Source organism: Patella vulgata, chromosome 5, assembly GCF_932274485.2.
Source record: "Patella vulgata chromosome 5, xgPatVulg1.2, whole genome shotgun sequence".
Lineage (NCBI taxonomy): Eukaryota > Metazoa > Mollusca > Gastropoda > Patellidae > Patella > Patella vulgata.
In genome coordinates, this window is record NC_065883.2 from 58,340,053 (window position 1) to 58,359,210 (window position 19,158).

General features: G+C 34.0%; 1 protein-coding gene across 2 annotated transcripts; it reads left to right on the top strand.

Moving 5' to 3' along the window:
- Positions 1 to 23: 23 nt before the first annotated feature.
- On the top strand, positions 24 to 18,051 carry LOC126820737 (uncharacterized). Of its 2 annotated transcripts, XM_056101426.1 has the most exons (14): positions 24 to 198; positions 752 to 1,197; positions 2,054 to 2,262; positions 2,572 to 2,749; positions 3,887 to 4,004; positions 5,661 to 5,855; positions 6,480 to 6,676; positions 7,174 to 7,347; positions 11,706 to 11,944; positions 13,087 to 13,223; positions 13,541 to 13,717; positions 14,948 to 15,555; positions 15,990 to 16,059; positions 16,309 to 18,051. In XM_056101426.1, exons 3-14 carry the CDS (start codon positions 2,115 to 2,117, stop codon positions 16,879 to 16,881), a joined length of 2,814 nt encoding a protein of 937 aa, XP_055957401.1. In that variant the 5' UTR covers positions 24 to 198; positions 752 to 1,197; positions 2,054 to 2,114; the 3' UTR covers positions 16,882 to 18,051. The 2 variants fall into 2 exon arrangements, with proteins under 2 accessions (XP_055957401.1, XP_050404793.1); XM_050548836.2 differs by lacking the exon at positions 752 to 1,197.
- The last annotated feature ends 1,107 nt before the right edge of the window (positions 18,052 to 19,158 follow it).

The following is a 19,158-nucleotide window of genomic DNA, read 5'->3' on the forward strand; positions in this document are numbered from 1 at the left end:
TATTAGAGTTTCCATCACTACCGCTTCACTGAATCTAACCAACTAACCAACAATATGGACTGGACGTTACTAGATATGACTGTTAGCCTATCCTTTTGCTGAAAAAACAGTTAATTGAATAAAGACTAGATATTTATCGAAACCCATGGTAGGGTGACCCATGCACTCCTGGTCAAATGGATAATCTTATAATAAAAGGTGAAATTCCCAGAATAATTGTCTTGGTATTGAATTGATGGTAACACGACCTTTTAGGCCTGCTGTACTTTTGGTCCAAGAATGATTCATATCGATCAATTATACTTAATTAGCAATTTATTAACAATTTTCCGTCATATATTTTGACATATACCGCCATAATATAATTGATTGCCACTTTAACCAATGTTGCCCTTGCTTGGTACAAAATGAAGACCATAGGTAGAGTGGTCCAGGGAGGGTTATAAGGGTCGACGATCGCCTGTCCAACCTGGTGAGTTTTCTCTGGGTCCTCCAATTTCCTCCCACTGCTAATTAAACCCTTACACGCAAGCGAATTATTGAAATAAAATTGAACCCTGTAGTCCCGAAATAACCTAGTTTGTGTTGAGTGGACGTTAAACCCCATTTCTCTCTCCAGGAATGATTACGGCCTGTTCATTTAGTAAATGTGATCACCTGAGAGCTGAAAATCTAATTCAAATTGACATTGATCAGATTTATATCAGGTAGGCTATTTGTTTATAAGATATTTGATATAGATATGTTTCAGATCAGTGCTGGCCTATGTGAGTCTATGAGAGAAATTTAGCCCTGACAGTGACGCTAATTCTGCCTACTCTTCTTTGAATACCAACTACCAATTCTCGAGGGTTCTTTATATATGCCATATATTATGCAAATGTGTACATAGGACTTCAGGTTTTTGTTCCATCCAAACTACCAGACACTTTTATTACAAAGAAAGAGAGAGAAATTGGGTTTAACGTCTTCACAAACCAGGTCATTTTGTACGGGTCTTAACAGTGGAATTAACAAACCAGAGGACCTGTAGATTAAAACCCAACAGGTTGGACAGCCAAGTGACCCTACTCCTTGTCACATACAAGCGGAGATTCAAAACCAAGCCACTTGACTCAGAAACAGACCACCCAAATAAAAAAAAGACCCATTGGGATCGGACCTCCTGCTTAATGAGAAAGCACTTTACTCACTGAGGTACCATACATAAGTTACTTTTTGTCACTGCCTTTCGAAGATAAGCAAGGGACTACCAATATTAAATTGGTTTCGTATGTCCATTTGCACTTCCTTCAACCTTTTTGATACAATAATTCTGCTTCTAATTGAGCTAGAATGATCAAACTGTATAGGTGTTTATTAGGTGAATAACCTGGAGTAAGTTTGATACTTTGGAGCATGATAGCTTTGATTCTAATCAAGTGATAGTGGTGAAAGTTGGTGTATATTTTCATCATAACATCAATACCGCTACATGTACTTTGATTAAGGTCAATGATGAGCATTTCCTCCTTAGGCCAAGTAGAGACTTCAGTTTGATTTGTCAAGACTTTTAAACACAACTCTGTTTCTTGGGTTAGGCATGTTCATTAGGCCAATGTCTTTGGGACTCGAATAACTTTGATTCTAATTAAGTGATGAAACTTAATGTATAGTTTCACTACATCAAAACCTTGACTAAAGTTCAATAAAGATCATTTTCTGCTTAGACTAAGCAGGGCCTATAGATAACCAGGTGATTGAAATGTGTCATCTATTATTTGAAGTGTTAGCTTTTTTTTAGGTTTGAACAGGTATATATGTTACTCAAGACGAACATGAATGATTGAAGACCGCAAAAATTGATATGGTAAATTAGTCTAAGATGTTTCATGAAGTGGACTTTGTTAAAGGAGCTAAAACCACTTACTCAATATTTTCCATAATATTTGAAATTAAAAACACGACTTAGAATTCATTATTGGTCCATTTCAATTAATATTGATGTTGTTATCTTACCGTTAAAATTTGGGATTTTAATATCCTGTTTAGACCTATTTTCGTCTACTTTAAGGTTCCTAAGAATAGAGCCATAGGCCCTTTAAATATAGTTTTGATGCAAAATTGATTTAACCATGGCTGAATCAAGTGGTTTAAAAAGTTTGAACAAGATTGTTCTTCCTACAAGACAGGGAAATTGTGCTGTTGAATTTATGTGTGGTGATATAACCAAACTACCTATGGAAGATAAAGTGGATATTGTAATGGTATCTGCTTTTCCAAGTAAGATATGCTATTTTGCTTTTATTTATATACATGTATTATATCGCATCAAGAGTAAATTTATGTATTATATTGAGGTGGATTGTGTTATTGAACGTTACCATTTGAACGTAAACAAGTTCAGCCATACATAAGACTTCATCTCTTGTAAATCATTAACAATTTATCAGAGAAAATTTGCATTTGGCACAATTTATACTTTGCATTGTTAATTTGTTACAAAAACATAAAAAAGGCATCATTCTACCTGAATCATTCTAATAATATTTTTTCTTATTTAATATTTGTGTTTAATTTATATATTTCCAGATGACTATAGTTTAGGTGGTAAACATACATTAATAAGTGCCTTATACCATAACCTAGATTTATGTGTAGCAACTTTATCCAGGAAGAAAGATGTAGATTTACGTAGAAATTTTTCATGTTGGGTTTCATGTCCTCTTCCTGATCATCTACCTTATCGACGACTGGTTTGTTTTGAAAGGTATTATAGTACTAATGAACTGTTTATGGGACCTGTTGTCAAATTTTTATTTTTCAGAATTAGCAAATATCAAGGCATCAAGCTTGTATTCACCAGTACTTTTAGTTTCATTTAACCACTTAAACTGTTGACAGCTGCATAAAATTTCAAACACAACTAGATAGACTTTATGAATCAAAACAGTAAATGGAACAGAAGATATCAAATCAATTTAAAATTTGACCCAGATATATTTTAGTGAATAAAACTGATTCATTCTTTGTGAAAAGAACTTCTTCCTAGTCTAGTCCTTAGACTGTATGCAGTCCTTTGGTGTGTGTGTGTATAATATTAATGGGATTTACCATTCAGGGCCCTTATTCACGAAAACTAAGATACAATCGAAATTTTAAGAAATACTGCAATTCGATTGGCTGACCAGTAAAAACAATTTGCATATATCCAATGAAGTTGCAGTATTTCTTAAAATTTCGGTTGTAACTTAGTTTAAGTTTTCGTGAATAAGGGCCCCGATCTGATCGAAATTTTCAATCTGTCTTAAACTGTGTACTTTGGCCAGTATTGATATGTGAATGTTAATCATTCTCTCATTCGCAATGTTATAATTGTCTAAGCTGTGCAAGTTTTCCATGGTATCTTTCTGGTAAACTTGGATTTTATTATTGTTGATATAAAGTAGTGGAATTTTCAAAATGTTTGAGGTTGTTGCATTTAATAGCGGAATTACGGTGGCTAAGACACTGGCTCGCTAGCCTGTAGGTTGGGTGTTCGATCCCTGCTTTGATCGAGAAAGTTCGTCCAGATTTTCTGGCGTTGTTCCCCCTTGTCAGTGATGCAGCACACTGTATGGCATATTCCTGTCTTCATTAGACCAGTTCGGGGCAGAACAGTAGGACGTTAAACCCCATTTTCTTTCATCTCTGCATTTAGTAGGTCACCATTACCCATATTACCCATTTGGGGTGATCATTTCCTTTAAGCTTAAACCTTTCAAATAAGGTACTTAGACAACATTTATTTTTACATTTTTTGCATTCAATTTCCATATTTAAACCCACTCAATGCCCTGAGAAGTCTGAGATTACTCCTTTAAGTTTGTATTGTGGGTTGTAATGTATTTTCACCCTTGTATTGTAGGATAGCACATGCAGGAAGTATAGGAGAGCAGATTAGTAAGATTTATAGAGCATTTACACCAGTATTTAATAATCAGGACACCACTGTTATAACTCCACTATTAGCTACAGGCAATCAGGTTAGCTAAAAAAAATACTAGACCATTAAAGATACATTATGGAAGATCAGATAAAGATCTGACAGTTCACACTATAATAGTTAAATAATAGATAATGTAATAGGAATATTCTGAAAATTTCAGTCAAATTACTTTACTCTAGTCTTAGTCGAGAAATACTCATTTTGAAAACCTTGTAGCCTTGATTGTCATTGTTGCCGTTGCGGCTGTTGAACGCTGGATCGGATTCAAATTTAATGAAAATTGGAAGCATCAGATTACATCGTGAACTGATTATGGTCTTGTCAGTTCCCATGTTAATAAATGTCTAATTAAAAGTTTATATAACATTTCAGGCCTAAAGAAAGACCTGCCATAGGCAGATTTAGCTCTTGTATATTTAAGAAAACATTCAACTATAATCAGATGTTATTGTCCCCCGGCTTTCGAAGAAAGCAGGGGACTATTAAAATGGGTTTGTCCGTCTGTCTGTCTGTCTTTCCCCGCCCCTTCGGGACACAATAACTCTCTTTCTAATTGAGCTAGAATGTTCAAACTTGGTGTAGTTGTTTATTAGGTTAATGCCTTGATGGAGTTCAAAGATGAGCATTTTCTGCTTAGGGTAAGCAGAGATAAGCAATTTGATTGGTTGATGCTTTGGGACACGATAACTTTAGTTCTAATTAAGTGAGAGTGATGTTTCTTTGTGTATAGTTTCATTACATCAATACCTGGACTTAAGTTTGATAATAAGCATTTTATGCTCAGGTTTAAGCAGAGCGATAAGCAATTTGATTGGCCAAGACTTTGGAACACAATAACTCTCCTTCTAATTGAGCTAAAATGTTCAAACTTGGTGTAGGTGTCTATTAGGTCAATGCCATGATGGAGTTCGAAGATGTGCATTTTCTGCTTAGGGTAAGCAGAGATAAGCAATTTGATTAGTTGATGCTTTGGGACACAGTAACTTTAGTTCTAATTACGTGAGAGTGATGAAACTTGGTGTATAGTTTCATTACATCAATACCTTGACTAAATTCGATGGTAAAAATTTCTGCTTAGGCTGAGGAGCGATAAACAATTTGATTGGTCAAGACTTTGGAACATAACAACTCTGCTTTTAATTGAGGTAGAATGGTTAAACTTGCTGTAGTGGTTAATTAGGTGAATGTCTTGACTGAAATCAATGATTAACATTTTAAGCCGAACCTAAGCAGAACTAATCAATTTCTTTGTCTAGTAGAGAGGGATGAAACTTAGTGTATAGTTTGATTGCTCAATACTTTTGAAAAAAATAAATGTGTGATTAATTAGTATGTGTCATCTATTTATTTTGGGATTTCAGCGGGGGACATCAGCCTCACTGTTGGCTTGTTTTCATTCCATTCATTTGGATAGTCACTCCATTAATATATTAAACATACTCGTAACAACTGCATAATAATACCTTTGACCTTGATTGATAATCAAAGCTATGTTACAATTTACCTATTAAGTTCTTTTATTTCTCAACCTGGCTTTGGTTTAAAGGAAAACATAATACATTTGCAAGGGCAAGCCAGAGGAGGAGGAATAATCATTCTGACTGATTTAAAAATTGAGAATCTCACGAGAATTCAATTAATATCAGTCACATTCTTCATTATATAGATGTTTTATCAGGGGGTATTATTTTAGGGACAACCAAGTAGGGCAGTTTTAGAAATGATGGTAAATGGAGCTTGCAGTTGGATTTTGGCTGGACTACCATTACGTCATATGAAGATAGTCATATATTCTAAGAATGTTAATGAAATTTACAAAAGAGATGCAGAAACTGTGGAATTATTTAATAAGCTAAAATTGAAATGGGAAAAAATTGGCAAGCAAAAGGTAATTTATAAACTTATTACTGGTGTGTGCACTTGCGAAATATCTGAAATTAAATTCGTATTTTATATCGGGATTTTATGAATTGATTTTTTTTAATATAAAGAAGTTTGGAAATAGGGCACCCATCATAGACAATACACACAAATTCAGGCTTTGTCATGCAGTCCCTTCTGGTGTTGTCATTCTGTCCAGCACAAATTTATGTGTACCAGTTCATTTCCATGGAATATGTTGGAAAATATTTTTCCCAAGCGTTATTTATAATTTGTGATGGTTGTAAGTTGAACAAGTCGCAGGTTTTTTGTCACTTCTTCCAAACCTTAAACAGATTTTTTAAAGGTTATAGAGAAAACAGTACATTTCTACATTTTCACTGACCTGTGATACTGATAAGTGGTACTGTATTGACAAATCTTTGGAAAGGTAAATAGTAAAGCTTTAGATCTCTCTAGCTGTCAGTCCATCTGTCCACAATTCTTGTAAATGCTCCATAGGTCCAAGTTTCTGAGTTATTGCTGGTGGGCACATTTTCTTTGCCTGGGAGTGGCCAGGTTATGTTCATATTTATCTTTATATTTATTGTATTACTCATACATTATTTAGTATTTTATGATTAATTTACAGGCTTCCTTCAACGTTGATATAACAAAATATGACATATATATGTCATTCTCACCTAATGACCAAATGTTAACCAATAAAGTAATAAAGAAATTGAAACAAATACAGCCTAAGATTAAACTTTATACAGATATGATAGCTTTTGAAAAAGATGACGTATGGCAAGAGAAGATTTATGAAGCCATGATCAAGTCTAAGAGGTGAATGAAAATGTTAGTCATTGATGATAAACAAATTGAATTGTAAAAATAAAGTACTTTATGTCAAGATGCATAGATTAAAAGTTGACACCATAGAGGAGAAAACAACTGTTGTCAAAGGCTTAGAACTGGATAGTTTGCAGCCATATATGTAGAATATGGTTGCTCGCCTAATTGGAAATAAATAAAAAGATTTGATTTGATTTTTTGAAGGGACATTCCTGGGATGATTCTGTCATCTGTATTAAGAAAGTAATGTAGAAGACAACTGCATTGCTTGGAGGTGTGTAATGAGCACCTTCCAGTTGTCAATCAAACACCTTACCATTCAAATTTTAGAACTCCTCCTATCAGGAACTGTGAACAGTCTATAATTTTTTAGACTTTAGTAGCGTAATAATAAATCTTAGCAAACTAAAATAGAATGAAAAGAGTATTAATACAATACCTGGTTGAGATTGATCGTCGTTTATTAATTGAAAACATGTTATTTTCAGAATCATTGTAATATTGAGTCCAGCTTATATAGCTAGTGAAGAATGTTTAGAACAGTTTAATATGGCATTATGTTGTAATAGATTGAAGAGAAAACAGATAGTGGCACCATTCTATATAGAAACTATTCCCACTCTACCATCTTATATTTTATTGGTTCAGTATGTTGAATGTAGGTTAGTAATTTCTGGATTCTGGAATACAATTACGGCTTATTACTGAGCAATGTTTCAACTAGGCTTCTCTAGTCATTATCAAGCAATGATAAGATATAGAATATAGGCTTCTCAAGCAATGATAAAATATAGAATATAACAAGACAATATATACATGTATAAGACAACACTTGGTTAATGCTGGCCAAACAGAGACATCCTTCTAATTACCTAATTCTAGTTAGGTTCCCTTTTAGTTCTGTCGGTCATCAACAATTTCTTGTGAACATTCTACCAACTACATTTATCGTCTGATTGTTTTGAAATTGATATATGTTGTGAGATGAAGTAGCCAATTTAATTTCCGTAAATTTCTTCTGGAGTTATCACCCTTGCTTCACTTTGTTGAACTTCCTTTAAATTAGTGAAAATACGAAACTTATTGAATTTCGCAACAATTTCCATTAATTACGTCTAGAGTTATGGCTCTTGTTTCACTTTGTCAAACTCCGTCAACTCTCTGACGACAAAAGTTATCATCCGATCTGTATCAATTTGATATGCATGTGACAACCCTTGTTGACTGTTCATACGATTCATCTGCTATGGGCGTATGTTTTCATGTGGATGTATATTGTCGTCGCAGCTATTCATCCGAAAGTCTGTCTGTTCACATTTCTTTTGTGGACACTCTACAGGTTAAAAGATTTATCCCATTTTGAAGGAACTTGAAATATAGGTTTATATGTCAATGATCTCGGGTTCCTTTCGATATTGGCATATATCAGCCAGTAACTTCATGGATTATGGCCCCGATTGTCGATACTCTAGAGGTCACAATTTTGAACTGATTTTGATGAAACTTAAAATATATGTTTGTAACCCAAAGATCTCGGGTTCATTTTGATATATAGGTGCATAACTTCCTGGAATATGGCTTCAGATTGAACGAAAAATCGCGTTTTAGATTGTAGACCCTCTAGTCTAGAGGTAACAATTTTTTTTTATACGCCCACATTTTCATGTGGATGTATGTTGTCGTCGCCCCTGTCCACCCGGATGTCCATCCGTCCACAATTGTTTGTGGACACTGTACAGGTCAAATTTCTTATCCGATTTGACGAAACTTGTAATATAGGTTTATCTCCAAAAGATATCGGTTCCTTTCAATAATGGCATGTATCGGACTGTAACATCATGGATTATGGTCACAATTTTTATCCGATTTTGTTAAAACTTGAAATGTAAGTTTATAACCCAATGATCTCGGTTCCTTTTGATATTAGCACATATCGGATCGTAACTTCCTGAATTATGGCCCCTGATTGTACGAAAAATCGTGTTTTTAGCTTGTGAACCCTGTAGAGGTCATAATTTCTATCCGATTTAAAAAAAACATTTGCATATATCACCGTTACACCCTAAGGGAGGTTGAGTTCGAATTTCGTAAAAATCAGATCAAAACTGACAGACAAAATGATCGCCCCTCATTCACAAATAGGGTAAAAATATGGTATATCAAGGTTGTGGACCCTCTAGAGGTCACAATTTTCTTCTGATTTTGATGAAACTTGAAATGTTAGTTTAAAACCCAAAGATATTGGTTCCTTTCGATATTTGCGCGTATCCGATCATAACTTCCTTAATTTTGGCCCCTGTTTGTACGAAAAATCACGTTTTTAGCTTGTGATCCCTCTAGAGGTCACAATTATTTTACGATTTAAAAAAACGTTCGAATATTTCACCGTTACACCGTAATTAAGATTGAGTTCGGATTTAAAAAAAACGTTTGAATATATCACCATTCCACCATGAATGTTGAATTTGAATTTCCGGAAAATCGAAATGAAACTGCCCGACAAAATATCCGCTCTTTGTTCGCAAATTGTGTAAAAATATGCAATACTAAGGCTGTGAATCCTCTAGAGGTCACAATTTTTATCTGATTTTGATGAAACTTAAAACATTTCTTTATATCCCAAAGATCTCAGTCCCTTTTGATATTTGCGCATTTCAGACCATAACCTTCTGGACTATTGCCTCTGATTGTACAAAAAATCCTGTTTGTTTTTAGCTTAGACTCTATCCATCTCTTGCAAAATGTGGGCATATCCTGCCTGGCAGCCACTGCTTCTATTTTAAAAACCGTCTAAACACAACACAGTTACACCTTAATGACGGGTAAATTCAAATTTCACTCCCTGTACGCAAATATTGTAAAAGTATGTAACACTAAGGTTTTGGAACCTCGAAGAGGTCACAATTTTTATCGGATTTTGACGAAACTTGAAATATAGGTTTATATCCCAAAAATCTGGATTATGGCTCCTTATTGTCTGAAGATCACTATTTTGTTAGCTTGTTATTTGTCCATCTCTTGGAAAATTTAGGTAAAAGATGTTTTAATAAAGAATTAATTGAATACCCCCTACCATAAAGACTTGTTTACAATTTCCATCATTCACAAAATTTAGTACATAATTTATCAAATTAATATCAAGTGGTCAAGTGCATATTTACAATTTCCATCATTCACAAAATTAAGTACATAATTTATCAAATTAATATCAAGCGCATATTTCATGTATAATAAATTTTGTAGTTTAACATTATAGCGCTTTTTATACGCCCACATTGAAATGTGGTCGTATATTGTTGTCGCCCCCGTCCGTCCGTCCGGCGTCCACAAGCAATTCTAGAGGCTAAAGTTAATATCCGATTGACTTTAAATTTATATACAGTGTTTAAGGCCATGAAACGAAGAAGCCTATTGATTTTCAGCGATTTCCGATAATTACTGCCAGAGTTATGGCCCTTGATCACTTCAAAAAATCTTGTGGACGCCATAGAGGCTAAAGTTAATATCCGATTGACTTGAAATTTATACACAGTGTTTAAGGTCATGAAGTGGGGAAGCCTATTGATTTTCAGCGATTTCTGATAATTACTGCCAGAGTTATGGCCCTTGATCACTTCAAAAAATCTTGTGGACGCTCTAGAAGTCAAAGTTAATATCCAATTGACGTTAAATTTATACACAGTGTTTAAGGTCACGGGACAAAGAAGCCTATTGATTTTCAGCGATTTCCAATAATTACTGCCAGAGTTATGGCCCTTGATCACTTCAAAAAATCTTGTGGACGCTCTACAGGCCAAAGTTAATATCCGATTGACTTCAAATTTATACACAGTGTTTAAGGTCATGAGACGAAGAAGCCTATTGATTTTCAGCGATTTCCGATAATTACTGCCATAGTTATGGCCCTTGATCACTTTAAAAAATCTTGTGGACGCTCTACAGGTCAAAGTTAATATTCGATTGACTTTAAATTTATACACAGTGTTTAAGGTCATGAGACGATGAAGCCTATTGATTTTCAACGATTTCCGATAATTACTGCCAGAGTTATGGCCCTTGATCACTTTAAAAAATCTTGTGGACGCTCTACAGGTCAAAGTTAATATCCGATTGACTTTAAATTTATACACAGTGTTTAAGGTCATGAGACGATGAAGCCTATTGATTTTCAACGATTTCAGATAATTACTGCCAGAGTTATGGCTCTTGATCACTTCATAAAATCTTGTGGACACTCTAAAGGCCAAAGTTAATATCCGATTGACTTTAAATTTATACACAGTGTTTAAGGTCATGCGACGAAGAAGCCTATTGATTTTCAGCGATTTCCGATAATTACTGCCAGAGTTATGGCCCTTGATTACTTCGAAAAATCTTGTGGACGCTCTACAGGCCAAAGTTAATATCCGATTGACTTCAAATTTATACACAGTGTTTAAGGGCATGAGACGAAGAAGCCTATTGATTTTCAGCGATTTCCGATAATTACTGCCAGAGTTATGGCCCTTGATCACTTAAGAAAATCTTGTGGATGCTCTACAGGTCAAAGTTAATATCCGATTGACTTTAAATTTATACACAGTGTTAAAGGTCATGAGACAATGAAGCCTATTGATTTTCAACGATTTTAGATAATTACTGTCACAGTTATGGCCCTTGATCACTTTGAAAAATCTTGTGACGCTCTAGAGTCTAAAGTTATCATCCGATTGACTTCAGATTGATACACAGAGTTTAAGAGCTTGAGACGAACAAGTATATTGATTTTCAATGAATTTTTATGACTTGAACAGCTAAATCCATGATATTAAAAACCAAACAAATTCTAATGGGTTTTCTGATAATTACTTCATGAGTGTATTATAAATGTTTCATTACCGAAAGAAGTAAAAATATGCGACAACACTTGTTGACTGCCCGGACGATTTAGCTGCTGTGGGCGTATGTTTCGTTGCCTGGCAACCTATCTTTGTAAATGATACCATTTTTCAGTTCTCACCATTTCCTGCTTACTTTTCAGAATACGGAGAGAAACAGATAATCTTGACACAATGATTCAAACAGCATGTGTGAAAGTCCAAGAGAGTTTAAAAGAAGAAAAAATGGAAGATGTTAAAAATATTCATTTTACTCCAAAATATGATGTATTTATATCATACGCACATCGCTCCTCAAAAGATGCTGTTTTGCTGCTAAATTTACTTCAATCTAAATCGCCAGAACTAAGCATTTTCTTTGATAAAAGTGAACTCACCACAGGTTTGTAGACTGAAAATCAGTAACTTTCTGTATTTTCTTTAAAGACACAATCAGCCAAAAGCCGTAAATATATACTACATGTTTTTTAATGTAAAGACTGTTGTTATTCTGTAATTAAGCCAATCTGAGTATGAAAACAACCTTCATAAAGATGGCTGTGTGAAATAAAGAGAAACCAATGTAAATAAATTCTAAACGACCACAACTTAGATCAAATTGGTTTTTAATAGAAGTACTTTTGAATATGTATGGGTTTAAACTCCATATTTAAAATATGCATGTGTTGGGTGGTCAAGTGGTCTAACCAATGCACTTTCGATCATAAGGCATGTACGTGAAAAGGAGTAGGATCCCCTTTGTACAAATGACAAAATCTGTGTCGTGTGAACGTTAAATCCCATTTCTCGCTCTCTTTATTCCGCCATGTTAAGGCTTGGAGAATGTTAGATTATTGCACAGTGAAAAGAAAGGCTTCAAAAATGTACTTCAATAGAAAGTGGATATTTTCATTTGGACATATTATGCCATCGCCCTCTCCGTACGTGTGTACGTTCACATCTTGTTTCTGGAATTACAGGCTGTAAATCCCTGGATTATGGCCTGTGACTGTACAAAAAATGGTGACTTTAGCTTGTTGACCCTTCAGATGTCACAATTTTTATCACATTTTAAAAACTGTTACACTGTAATGATGGTTGAGTTCGGACCGAAACTGTGTGACAAAATGGCTGCTCCCTGTATGCATACAGTGCAAAAGAATGTATTACCAAGGTTGCGAACCCTCTAGAGGTCACAATTTTGATCTGTTTTTGATGGGACTTAAAATTATATGTTCATATCCCAAGATCTCTGTTCCTTTTGATGTTCACACATTACGGACCATAACTTCCTGAAAAATGACCCCTGATTGTATGAAAATCATGTTTTTAGCTTTTGGAGACTCTAGATGTCACAATTTTTATCCGATTTTATAAACATATTGATATTGACGCATGTCTAACTGTAGCATCCTGGATTATGGCCCCTTATTGTACGAAAATAACTTTTTCAGTCTGTTCTCTTTCCATCTCTTTCAAAATTTTAATGTTGGTGTGTCATGCAGGGCGTATTTAATTATTTAAGTACCAGTTTTTATTTTGCAGGAAGTGTGTGGCAAAAGTCGCTATATGAAGCAATAGATAATTCAGATATAGTAATTGCTATGATATCTGAAGCTTATATAAAATCTACAGTATGTCGTGAAGAGTATAATATAGCTCTAGCTAGACACTTGTCACAGGTATTTCCATATATTACTCCTGTATGAAGTTTTTGGCATGTCACCAAAATAAAAGTCAATGAGAGGGAGACAAAGAGATAGAAATGGGGTTTAACTAACATGTGGTACAATTGGGCAGGATACTCTACTCTTTGTCACATGCAAGCTTGGAATTGAAGCCATACCACTTAACTCAGTGACTTACCTTACGATCTTAAGAGCAACTGATAGACCACCAAATCACGCAAAAGTCAATGAGAAAAAATTGATAATAGCAATAAATGTTATTATTTCTTGTGATTTACATCGTTAATATAATATGAAATATATAATTTCAGTATGACATCCATTTTATACCTGTTTGCTGTGATGATTTAACCACTGTTCCTGTAGAATTCAGTCATGTGCCTATGCTAGATAATCGTGAAAAAGATGATGATGAAGTAATACAGAATATAGCTGACACTATAGTATATTTTAAGTCAACGGGTATTCGTACAAGTATTTTGAAACAAGTATGTACTCATCTGTTTGTGCACATTTCTCCGAAAAAAATTATTAGTAGTAATATTGCTCACGCAAATTCTTCTGAATTTGGATTTTCGTCATAACTTTCTAGAATCTTTCAAATCATCTAGTCTCAAAAATCAACTGTTTCACTTCATTTGGGGAGTGACTAAAACAACTGGATTAGCAAGATTACATTTGAGAAACTTGAACCTGAAAAGAAATAACTCATGCTGTACTGAAAAATGTGTCAGAAACGTGATTACAATTTCTGTATAATTGAATCCACTTTCAATTGGTTACAAGATGGTCAGATATTTATTAATGGTGAATTATTGTATATATCAATTGTTTATGATAAATGAGAGAACTAGGGGAGGATTTGTTATACATGTGTATATAGTGGAGTAATCATCAATAGATTTGGGAATATTTATATGCCCACATTTTCATGTGGACATATATTGCCGTTGCCCGGGATGTCCATTCACAATTTGTTTGTGGACACTCTACAAATCACAATTTTTATCCTATTTTAACGCAACATGAAAAATGGGTGTATCTCCTACAGATCTTGGTTCCTTTCGAAACTGGCATGTAGCGAACGGTAACCTCATGGATTATGGCCCCTGATTGTACGAAAAATCATGTTTTTAGCTTGTGAACACTCTAGAGGTTACAATTTTTATCTGATTTTGATGAAACTTGAAAAATGTATGTTTATAACCCAAAGATCTCAGTTCCTTTCGATAGTCAGGCATTTCAGACCATAACTTACTGGACTATGGCCCCTGATCGTACGAAAAATCGCATTATTTTTTAGCTTGTTCTCAATCTATCTCTTGCAAAATATGGGCGTATGTTACTGACAACCGCTGGTTTGTAAAAAAGATAAAAGTAGGAATGGACTTTTTCTTTCACAAATTGGATCTTATCTAACAAATCCAATGTAATCAAATCAAAACTCTTTACATATATCTAGAAATTCATGATGCCTTTAAAATATTGTAAAGCAAGAAATTATTAAGTATTTAAAGAGGTCATTGTTATTGAAATAAATATGCATTGCAGTTTCGTACTTGTTTTTGTTGAGAATTGTTTTGTAGAGTACCTTCTTGCTTTCTTTCATTTTTTTGTTTTAAAGTAGTGAGTTTTTACTCTCACTCTACTCACTCTTTCATTAATATAACTGTCTTTTGAAAATTCTTTTCCTGACATGTCTTTATCGTATTTTAAAGAAATGTGCAAAGGAAGATATCAACATTAAAATGGAAAAAGAAAGAGAAAAGAAGTTCCATCAATATTATAAAGTAAAGAAAGACCAAGTAGAAATCAAGATGAAGAATTTGCCTGTTAAGCAAAATCTGCAAGTTGCTTTCAGCTTCTCTCAAAACTGCTTAAAATATGCAGTTGCTGTTCAACAATTTCTTGAGACTTTTGAACCAAGCACTAAGTGTATGTTTTTAAGTGGGACTGACAATGAAAGATTAACAATACTAGATAAAGCAGATAGAATTGTGATCCTAGTTTCTCAAGAGTACATTAAATCTACCCTGTTAATGGAAGAGTTCCATATTGCTATGTGTCGACAAAGAACCATTCCTAACAGTGTGCTATATTTTATAAATACAGCCGCATTAGAACCAAAGCCGACCTTTATGTCTATTATTCCCTATAGTATATCAAGAGCAGATAAACTGTGGAAAACATTGACAAAAGGTGCTGATGAAAATAGACAATTGAGATTAGGAAAAGAAGGTTTTGAAGGATCTTATTCTTTTGCACCATCAGATATTTTAGCTATGAAAACTGCTGCCGTTGATCTTTTGCATGGCCTACCAGAAGGGTGAGATAGATATTTTATCTTGGTTCTTAATTGTACCTTTTTTCTTTTATAAAAACCTATATATTTTTGTACACTAGGTATTTGCTTGAAAACAACTTGTGAAATCTTGTTGAAATGTTGAAGTATTCATATCATGAATCAATTGCTAAATGCCTCAAGGATTATATTTAGTAAGCTTGAAGTAGTGATAGTAGACTGGCTCTGAAATTTGTTCATTAATCCTCCAATATTTCTATAACCTCCTTTATATCTAAATCTATCAGTGTTCATAGAGACTGTGATCCAAGACAGTTTCATCTTCTTATTAATTTCTCACAGCTATGGTTTGATTATAAGAAAAAAAACTCAATCTTGTAAATTTCAATCAGTTTTAAGGTGATTTATTTAATTTTGTAAAACAATAATAATTTAATTATTTCTATGTGTATTTGCAGTGAAGAATGGGTGAATATTATTAGTGTAATGACAGATACTGACAAACCTAATAAAATACCAATTAAACAGGTAATAAAAAAAACATGTGGTTTATGATTTGATAAAGTAGGTGTTTTAATAAATCAAAAGATCATTTGCTATTGATATATGATAAATCCTTCCGAAAAAAATATCACACAATACTATTGTAAATTTTTTTTTATTCTTACACCACATTATAGTTTTATACTTTCTGTGGTGGTATAGGCATAAGTAAATAGATGTGATATTAAATGCTCATTCCTCCCATTTATTTATGTTGTTCTCTTGTATTTCTAGTGTATTAGAATAGATAAAGGAAAAACAGTAGAAGTTGATCCAGTTACAGATGTTGTTGCACTAACTGATGTTGTAGCTAATACATTTAAACTTCCTGAAAACACAGAAATCAAAACAGCACCATATAAAATAGATCAGATTAAAACAGCAGCAAGTGAAACGAGATGTAGCAAAGAAGAAAAAAGTGAAAGAGGGCCAGTCAAAGCAGCATCAAATGAAACAAGACATAGCCAAGCAGAATCAAGTGAAATAGGACCAATCAAAAACGGATCAAATGAAACAGTTCAAATCAAAACAGAGGCAAGTGAATCAAGACGTGGCAAAGTCGAATCAAATGAAAGTGGACCAATTCAATTATCATCAAATGAAACGAGACGTAGCAAAGCCGAATCAAATGAAACACGACCAATCAAAACCACATCAAATGAAACAGGAGGTAGCAAAGCAAAAGTAAGTGAGACAGGAATGATCAAGAACGATTCCAACACATCCAAACAAGTTGAAACAGTGTCCAAACAATTATCTGAATCACAACAAAATAAAAGTGCTTCAAGATCATGCATATTGTTATAAAAGTTCTATGTCTATAACCTAAGAAAGAAATATATCAGATTCTGTAATGTTTGTGGAGAAAAGCATATATACTGATTAAACAAAAATTGTTATAGTAGAAAAAGAATTTCTTTATTGTGAAAAATAACTCAAATATTACTGTGATATTGTGGAGAGAAGTTCCTCAATTGTTATTTTACGCTTTAGAGGAAAGTTCCTCTTAGTGGGAAAGAAAATTGATTTTTTTTATTCTGTATTTTTTGTGCAGAAATCTTTTCTTGTTTTATTGTTCTATTTTTGATAGAAAATACCTTAAATATTATTATCAGTTGTCAGATACTACTAATAAGTATTTGTGAACCAGGAACTAGTCCTCAAGTGTTACTCATCTTGTTATTGTTCTTGGGGCTGACGCCAATTCAATCACGATCAACATGAAACTTGGCACTCTCATGTAGACAATTGCACTTTGATATGTTACAATTCCAAGATTGCAACGATTATGTCATTCTAAGTTCCTGGACCATATAGTACAATCTGTTTCACAGAGGTATAGTGAAAGCATAATATTCTTATACCTCTGTATTAGATGACTGAAGTTCAAGCATGTCTTCTACAGGTGACTTCACATCACGAGCATCATTGGCTCTATAGCGTGTGCATTGTTTACATAAGACATTGTAGCATTGTTCACATAAGATATTGTTGCGTTAAGTGGTCCAGGCAGAATGGTGACTTTTACTCATTTTATATACCCATTTACACTAAATATGAATTATTTTTTATCTATATATACTTCAAACACCTTTATTTATTTTTCTAATACTTCAAAAACTGTTCTAGAATTTAATTTGCACAAGGAAAAAAGTTAATATTTTTGTGTTTGAAGATGAATCTTAATAAAGGCATTTTTTTTTTTCAGTTCTCTGAATGATGCCTTTTACCCAATTTATATACCCATTTACACTAAATAGGAAATATTTTTTAACTACATATACTTCAAACACCTTTATTTATTTTTCTAAGGTTCTAGAATTTAATTTGCACAATGAAAAAAGGTAATATTGGGACTCATTAGCAGTGATTGTAGTGGCGTAGCAAATATTATAGTACTGTTGTATTTGTTTATTTATACTTTAGATTATTTTTACAATTTTGTAAATAATATATTCAATAAAAGCATAGAGATACTCCAGGTTTCATTTTACAAATCTTGTCTGTGTTTGTTTGAAGATGAATTTTAATTGGGACATTTTCTTTTTCAGTTATATCTGAATGGTAGACAAAATCCCTTGAACTAAGGAAATGTTGTACTATCCAATAACTAAATATTTATGATTGTTAGAAATGCAGATAAATAATGCATCCTCATTCATTTCTGAAATTGATTTTTGGAAATATTTAGGAGGAATTATGCCTATTTCAGTGGGTATTTCTGGCTGGAAATGTTATATAAATTATTATTTAGAAATATATTCACATGACAAGTCCATAATCATCTCTCTAGAGCATTGAATGGCTTGGATATTGAGTGGATTATCCAATAATCGCCATATCTACATTAAACGCTTATATACTATTCAAAAAAAGTAGGGGATATTTGATTTTGGGGGCATAATACTAAAATATGCAAATGACTACGAAAAAAGTCACTATAGAACCTAACAGAAGAAACATTTCCAGTTACATGTGACGCCCAAACGCACCAATAGCTACCGCATGGAATGCAGGTGATGCTTGGGATCATCATGGGGGTCCAACCCAAGATTTGCACGACTCTGACTTTGAATGTTACAGTCATTGTGGCATTGAATTCCAGGGTGGAAACATCAGTTTAATTGTTTTAGTGACCAGAAAACAAATTTTGATATGTGTCGGCTTACCCAAAATGAAAGGTTACGTGCCCTTGGCATGCTACAGATCGGCACAACACAGGCGGTTGTGGCGCGGACGATGAATGTTTCTCAGTCTGTCATAAGCAGGCTATGGTCCAGATACCGTGATACACAATCTGTACAGGACAGACCACGCTCAGGTCGACCAAGGGCGACAACTCAAGCCCAGGATCGATTTATCCGTACCTTGGCCTTGAGAAATCGTGTCATCACAGCAAATCAGATCAGCGCTCGTCTTCAAACAGACACTGGTGTGAGAGTGAGTGGCCAGACGATTCGGAATCGACTGCATAGGGGTCACCTTCGCGCCCGACGTCCTCGCGTGATCCCTTGTTTGAGAGATCATCACATTCAGGCAAGACGTTGTTGGTGTAGGGATCGTCAACACTGGGATAATCGACGC